The 8,306-nt window shown below is 34.2% G+C and overlaps 1 protein-coding gene across 1 annotated transcript; it reads right to left on the reverse strand.

Moving 5' to 3' along the window:
- Positions 1-230: 230 nt before the first annotated feature.
- LOC107046607 (mucin-19) lies at positions 231-6,555 on the reverse strand. Its single transcript, XM_015269257.1, has 12 exons — positions 6,344-6,555; positions 5,856-5,924; positions 5,670-5,744; positions 5,470-5,592; positions 4,396-4,458; positions 4,123-4,191; positions 2,927-3,070; positions 2,031-2,108; positions 1,731-1,910; positions 1,612-1,662; positions 703-780; positions 231-419 (listed from the first exon to the last, which is right to left on the reverse strand). The coding sequence occupies exons 3-12, from the start codon at positions 5,700-5,702 to the stop codon at positions 231-233; spliced, it is 1,008 nt and encodes a 335-aa protein (XP_015124743.1). The 5' UTR covers positions 5,703-5,744; positions 5,856-5,924; positions 6,344-6,555.
- Positions 6,556-8,306: the final 1,751 nt, after the last annotated feature.

Raw genomic sequence — 8,306 nt, forward strand, 5'->3', positions numbered from 1 at the left:
TCGAGGTTGTATCCTGAGAACAGAAGTTTCCGGGCATTACGAAATGAAGCGGTGGACACTTGGGATTTTCCAGAGCCACTCGTGAGTGATATTCACGCAGAAACGTGGTTGCAGTTAATATTTTTACAACTGCTCCTAAACGTCCAGGATTTTTCTTGGGATTTTCAGCACTTGCGCAATTGTCTGATCTATCGGGGCACTTTCCACTGACTGTGGCCAGACGTTCCGCATTATCCGGACGCCTGACCGTAGCCTGACGGCGCGCCGTAGGTGGGGGCCGGCGGTTCTGCCGATGAGGCTCCTAGAATCCCGAATACTGCATTTATCAGGGATGAGACTACTTGAATTCCTGCACCGAGAATGTCTTTTACTGAGCTTCCCAGGAGCGCGAGGGGATTCACTGATGAGGCAGGAACACTCTAAAAAATTTTAATCGTCAAATTTGTTTATTGTATTTCCTAAGGAATTTTTTCCAATATTTTTTAACGTTTACTTCTTTCGAATAAATTATGGAAATTGGTGGAAGATTTTGTTTCATCAATTCTTTTGCAATAAAATCATTTTTTGGTTTATATTTAAATGTAGAGAATGATTTTTACGGTGGGAAATTGATTACTTATTTATGTAAAGAAGTATTATTCTTTGAACATTGAAATTTTTGCAAATGTTGCAAAATTTCGAAGAGATCAGGGATGAGACTACTTGAATTCCTGCACCGAGAATGTCTTTTACTGAGCTTCCCAGGAGCGCGAGGGGATTCACTGATGAGGCAGGAACACTCTAAAAAATTTTAATCGTCAAATTTGTTTATTGTATTTCCTAAGGAATTTTTTCCAATATTTTTTAACATTTACTTCTTTCGAATAAATTATGCAAATTGTTTGAAGATTTTGTTTTATCATTTCTTTTGGCATAAAATCAATTTCAGGTTTATATTTAAATATAGAAAATGATTTTTGCGGTGGGAAATTGATTGTTTATTCACATAAAGAAGTATTATTTAGAAAATATTGCAATTCCTGCTCCGAGAATGTTTTTTACTGAGCTGCTCGAGAAGGTGAGGGGATTTACCGATGAGGCAGGAACACTTAAAATTTTTAATCGTCAAATTTGTCAATTGTATTACCTAAGGAATTTTTTCCAATGTTTTTTAACGTTTATTTCCTTCGAATAAATAATGAAAATTGTTTGATCATTTCGTTTTATCATTTCTTTAGGCATAAAATCAATTTTTGGTCAATATTTAAATACGGAAAATAATTTTTGCAGTGGGAAATTGATTGTTTATTTATAAAAAGGGATATTGAACCTAAACATTCCAATTTTTCAATCATTTTTCTCTTCTTACTGATTCAGTTCTTCTGTCTAAGCATCATTGATTTTCATAATGCATTCCTGAGTGTAAAAAACGCAATGCATCTCACTTTACCATGTACACATGAAATAAAAATGAAGTTTTCATGATTTGCGTGAAGTTTTAGACTAAAATTACATTATTCTTCAGTGAAATTCTGTTAAAAATTGCTGAGAGATTTCATCAGTACTAAATTTTCCTAGTAATTTAAAATTCAAATTTATCTCCATTCATATCGCCACTCAGATTCTACTCACAGTCCCGGTAGGAAGATAACTGTCCTGTCCCGTAGCCGCCGTAACAGGTCCCTAAAACCATAAACCAGAGCCACGTGATCTCCTCTATATCAGACTAAAGAATCCCCGCATAAACTCACCGAATGGTGCTGCACGAGTGGCCGTGGTGACGGCAGTCTCGTAGGCGTTGCCACAGTCGCCTGATGATGGGGATAAGGATAAGTCGGCGCAACTGACGAATAAGACGGCCTAACTGACGAATAAGATGGTCTAACCGTTGATCCTATGTGCACGGTACTTTCAGCGAGACTCGGTCGATTCTAATTCACATGAATGCACCACATATTCCCTCAGTTTCATAATCATTACCCTCAGGACTTGGGTGAAGCGTCATTATAGGCTTTTTAGCTACTGTTAAAAATACGAGTGAAAGTACTCACGCTGAATGGATTATGCGGTGGACCTGGTGACGGCCTGCCTGGGAAACCTACATTTATCGTTGATGAAGATACCGGCGCCTGAATTCGAAAACATTCGGGGAGTTTAATGATGCATAATTGGCATTGACAATCTAATTTGGCTGTTCTGTAATTTTGTTATTAAGGGGGAAAGGTGAGTGATGTCCTAAGAATTTCAAGTGTTGATGGAATCAAAACTATAATTTTTGTGACATCGGTGTTGTTTGATGTTACGGATGTTGTTTTTGTGGATGTTAGTGATTCTGAGAATTAGTGATTTTAGGGGAGAATGTTGAATTATGATTTTTGTTGGATATTTTGGCAACTACATTGTTGGAAAAATTTGGAATTCCGTGGAATTCCGTAGTAGTAATTGGCGATTTAGGGGAGAAAGAAATCATGAAATTTCGAATTTCACTGGAAAATCAGTAGAAAATTACGCAGAGTTTTAATCAATTGATAATGCGAGGATAAATTTACCTGGATTTTATGGATTTCTATTGATTTTCACGGAAGAATTGGAGGAAATTTTTCAGCATAAATTTTTTCACCAAATTGGGAATTTCTAACGGCGAAATTCTTTAAAATTTCAAGAAAGTTGTCCCTTAACATAAATTTTTTAATAAGGGTATCACAAATTTGAGTCAAAAAGTGAAGAGTAAGTTTGATTCACTAAGAAAATCAAATATAAACAAAATAAAAGTGATAATTTTCCTGAAATTGGCATTCTTAAATATTACAGATATCATGTTTTGCATTGACCAATCCTGATAATCACTGACTTTAGAGAACAATATGAAACTTAATTGGTTGTTGCATTTTTTATCGCAAATTACAATTCCGAAAAAATGTCAATCTTCAATCAGATGAATTCTCACCGCATAAGGAGCAGGTGATCCACTATCAGAACCACCAGAGGACCCGCCACTGAGACCGGCACTAGTTCCGGCTAAAACCCCAGATAAAATCGACCCAATAAGAGCCCCCACATCAGATCCTCCCGGTGCTCCCGGCTTCAACTCCTGTCAAATCAATGCAGATTTTGAATTATGGTCAATGAAACTACGAACACAGACGAAACAATTTCTGGTTTCCAGTAACAGTCTCTGGATTTTAGTACCATTGAGTGCTGGATTTCAGTGAAAATTCTTCGAGAATCAGACGAAAATGACTGGATTCCAGTAAAATTTCTCTGAGAATCAGAAAAAAATCTAGTTCTCAGTCATTTTTACTGAAATCCAGTACTCATCATTCTCAAATTACGGCACTTTTCCAGTACTTTCGGTGGTTAAAATAAAAACCGTTGGATAGTAAAATCAGGAGTCCTGGGGTTCTTAAAATAAAAACTTTGAGTTTCTTAAATTGACATCCTCATCTCCTCAAACTATCTCCATTAATTATGATGTGACATCACAACTTAGGCAATCCCCTCCCCGCTCCGTCACAAATCGTCGCAAATTGCAGAACCTCCTCCCCTCCCCAATTGCGTGATGCAATTTCCGAATGCCCCCAACGGTTCTTATTTTAAGAAACCAACAGTTTTTTTTATTTCATTACCCAACGGTTCTTGATTCCAGTGGTGCTGTAAACCAGAACCTTTCCTCCTGTCAATTCGAATGGACATGGAAAAAAAATTCTGGTTTCTAGGTATCAAAAGTATTAGATTGCAGTTAAATTTCTGTGCGAATCATAAAAAAAGTTCCAGCACCCATGGTGCTTAAATCAAGGCACTTTAGTTCTCTAATCCAGTACTCTTGGTTCTTAAAATAAGAACCATTGGGGTTCTTAAAATAAAATTCTCAAGTTTCTTAAATTGACGTCCTTTTCTCCTCAAATTATCTTCATTAATTATGACGTGACATCTCAATTTAGGCAATCCCCTTCCCGCTCCGGCACAATTCGTCACAAATTACAGAACTTCCACCCCTCCTGAATCGCCAACTTTTTAGGAAATCAAGAGAGTTCTGATGTCATTACCCAACGGTTCCTGACCGTACCGTGGTGCTGGAAACCAGAAACTTTTTTTCTCCGTGAAATTAGTGAGGTTGACATCGTTTACAATTTGCAAACTCACTCTCAACAGTGCCGCCGTAGTTCCTGCAATGACAATCGACAGTGGTGACATTCCGCTGGGTTCCTGAGGCTAGATAACACGGGAATAAAAAATATCTGCAATTCCAAGCATCAAGAAAAAGAACATATTCGCATGTCTACTTTCACTGCGCATATCTCAGGGGCCATAATAAAGTTTTGAAAGACTTATTGTTGATGCAATTTGTGTTGTAAAGTTGTACGAATCGAGATGCAAATAACGGAGCTTGATAATTATAAAAATATGATTAATTACCGCACTGAGAGGTCCTGCAATAGCTGTGATTAATGCAGCGAGAGATGATCCCTCGGTCGGTGGCTGAAACACGTAACATAATTATATCATAAAGAGGAAAAATATTCTGTCGATCTATTTCCAGTTTCTCTCGCCAACATGACTCTTGCATTTATAACTTCGATGTACCTCACCGTTAGAAATTCTTTGAAATTCACGCAATAGCTTTTGCATTTTCAACGTTGAGGAGCTCAATTCAATTTACGATCGAATTGTTCACGGCATTTCATATTGATTTTGGAAATTCAACGTTTGTTTTTCGTGTTAAGCGAATTAAAATTTCAATGAGGGACTGAATTCTTCAATTCGTCGTGAAAAATTAACATCACAATGAATTGAATTCTCAATAGATTAGTAGATAGTTGTCTGAACTGTCACAATTGCATTAATTGAACATTCCAGAAAGTTCAGGTGAGTTATCTATCAAAAATTTAAAGATTTTTAACTTGAAACTGCAGGAGTAACCGTCTAACAGCAGAAAGAATTTTTTCTTGAATGTATTTTTCATTGTTTAAAGCGCGTAAATCCACAACATTTATCTACCCTATCAGTAATGTTCTCTCAATATAAATATTTACATTTTTTCTCATCTGAAATTCACTCCGGTCAATTTTTTTTCCTCATCAAAATAGATTTTGATGTATTTCCCTAAAAAACTGGTTTTTCTTACGATTGTCCCCGTGTTTTTCATAGATAATGTCTATAATATTCCTCAGCTATTGAGGAAAATTGTAACTAGCTACACAAGATGAATAAATTTCGAATACGTTGAATTTTTTGTTAAATTTTGTAATCCACAGTTTCTGTGATATTCAACTTAAAAAAATGGAAATTTCGGGAAATCATTTCCTATTTGATTCAAACACTTGATTACCGAATCATTTCAAGTTAATGTTGCTTTCATCAACAACATATGACGGTAGAAATACTCAGTAACTTATGAGAATGCGATAAATTCATCCATTCAGAATTTTTTCCGCAAAACCATAGGGACTAAATTTTGGGAGGTCTTGGGATATATTTTTATTTACTCACATTACTAATCGTCCGGATTAACGGGCCTATTATGGGTGCCAGAACAGGCCCAATAAACGGCGCCAGGAGACTGAAAATCGGGCCAAACAGCGCTGCCAGGTCAATGCCTTGGCCGTCCTTACCCTAAAGTCAATAATCCATTACGAAAGAACCAGAAAATCCTGAAGTGCTCCTTCCTAATGACATTAATCACAACTCACGTTAATTATCCTTATTATCACCGGAACAATCATCGCAATGAGATCGTTGACCCCGCCCCCTTCATCATCATCTCCCTGGAAGAATCCACCGAAAATAACTTTCGTTCGAAAACGTGTTGAATTAAGCAATCAATCGAAATCGAAATTTCTCCATAAATTCTCTCGTAGAATGTTAACGGATTTTACCTCAGACAAACCTTGGAGAATCGGAACCGCTGCTTGGATGACTTCGATGATATCATCTTCTGATTCGGGCTGGAGAAATCGAAAATCCATTATTTTTTTCATTCGTTCTGAATTACACAGATTTGAATCAAATAAACAACTACTTGAATTTCTCCATTCATTTCAACGGCCTGTTAGTTAGAAATTAATAAGTGTAAGTTATTTTTTCACTGAAAATCTTTCATTATATGACATGAATAATTTACTGTGTCCAAATTATCATTAAATTCATTACATGTTAATGAATTTAATGATTTTCTTTCTTTTCATTTGGACAATTTTATTCGTAATTTGTGAATGTCGTTTGCTTGCAGTAAACTATTACCTCGACGTGAATAAAAATGCAAATGAAAACTGAATTTAAATTTAAACCAATTTATTGAATTCAAATGTAGTAATTTATTTCAAAAAAACCGTTCCCTGGGTTGAATGAGCTTTTGCATACTCACGTCGCTCAAACCTTCCAGAATTGGGAGGGCTAGGGGTACGAGATCTGCTACAGATCCGAGTGATCCTCCCTGAATAAATAAATAAATTAATTAATTAATGAAATAAGCTAACTACACTATTGGTATCTTTTATTTCTCGTACACCCCTTCGGGTTTTTACTTGTTCCCTTCCACTTGAAGAACAAGGGAAGACCTCACTTGAGGGAGGAACCTCCCCGGATACGTCGGCTCTTACGAGATTCCCGCTCAACAATGAAACTGTGCGATTAATTGTCACAAATCAAGTCCCCCACATGCCTGCACACTCTAACTACACAGCCACGGTCATCTACACTATTAACTACACTATTAATAAATGTGCATAAAGAGAAATAATAATTTATTCATTATTCATCATTCGCCATTAAATTCTTTAGTGTTCTATTATAAAATGAAGAATGAAATCGTGAAGGTGATAACATGATCTTCAACCAATCAAGTTCAGAATAATAACTATTCACGACTCCTCTCTGAATAAATAAACGAATAAAATAATGTAAAAACACTATTGTTAAATGTGCATGAAAAATATTCATTTATTCACTATTCCTTATTCGTTATTAAATCATTTAGGGTCATTCGTGTTCTTCCCTTCTTACATTTAGTCCTGGACCAATATTTCTCAATTTTTCATAAAATCAAAAGAAAAATTTGCGGTAAAGAATTTTAAAAAATGGAGAATGAAATCAAGAAGATGATAAAATGATCAACAGTAATTCAGGATTCCTCCCTAAATAAATAAACGAACAACATAAAATAAATACATTATTATTAAATGTGCATAAAAAATACTCATTATTCGTTAGTAAATTCTTTTTTCTTCCCTTCTCACATTTAATCCTGGAACAATATTTCTCAATTTTTCATAAAATCAAAAGAAAAATTGCGGGAAAGAATTTAAAAAAAAGGAGAATGAAATCAAGAAGATGATAAAATGATCAACAGTAATTCAGGATTCCTCCCTAAATAAATAAACGAACAAAATAAAATAAATACATTATTATTAAATGTGCATAAAAAATACTCATTATTCGTTAGTAAATTCTTTTTTCTTCCCTTCTCACATTTAATCCTGGAACAATATTTCTCAATTTTTCATAAAATCAAAAGAAAAATTTGCGGTAAAGAATTTAAAAAAATGGAGAATGAAATCAAGAAGATGGTAAAATGATCAACAGTAATTCAGGATTCCTCCCTAAATAAATAAACGAACAAAATAAAATAAATACATTATTATTAAATGTGCATAAAAAATACTCATTATTCGTTAGTAAATTCTTTTTTCTTCCCTTCTCACATTTAATCCTGGACCAATATTTCTCAATTTTTCATAAAATCAAAAGAAAAATTTGCGGTAAAGAATTTAAAAAAATGGAGAATGAAATCAAGAAGATGGTAAAATGATCAACAGTAATTCAGGATTCCTCCCTAAATAAATAAACGAACAAAATAAAATAAATACATTATTATTAAATGTGCATAAAAAATACTCATTATTCGTTAGTAAATTCTTTTTTCTTCCCTTCTCACATTTAATCCTGGACCAATATTTCTCAATTTTTCATAAAATCAAAAGAAAAATTTGCGGTAAAGAATTTAAAAAAATGGAGAATGAAATCAAGAAGATGGTAAAATGATCAACAGTAATTCAGGATTCCTCCCTAAATAAATAAACGAACAAAATAAAATAAATACATTATTATTAAATGTGCATAAAAAATACTCATTATTCGTTAGTAAATTCTTTTTTCTTCCCTTCTCACATTTAGTTCTGGGCCAATATTTTTCAATTTTTCATGAAATCAAAAAAAAAATTTGGAAAGAATTTTAAAAAATGAAGAATAAAATCAAGAAGAAGATAAAATGATCAACAGTAATTCAGGATTCCTCCCTAAATAAATAAACGAACAAAATAAAATAAATA

The sequence above is a fragment of the Diachasma alloeum genome, unplaced genomic scaffold (assembly GCF_001412515.2).
Source record: "Diachasma alloeum isolate Michigan unplaced genomic scaffold, Dall2.0 Dall_scaffold_00183, whole genome shotgun sequence".
Taxonomy (NCBI): Eukaryota; Metazoa; Arthropoda; class Insecta; order Hymenoptera; family Braconidae; genus Diachasma; species Diachasma alloeum.

Coding starts and splice junctions, on each gene's coding strand:
- LOC107046607 (XM_015269257.1), bottom strand. CDS start 5,702: ATGATTGTTCCGGTGATAATAAGGATAATTAAC. Junction 1,911..2,030: donor CACCGCATAATCCATTCAGC/GTGAGTACTTTC, acceptor CATGTGAATTAG/AATCGACCGAGTCTCGCTGA. Junction 420..702: donor TTCTCGGTGCAGGAATTCAA/GTAGTCTCATCC, acceptor AAAATTTTTTAG/AGTGTTCCTGCCTCATCAGT.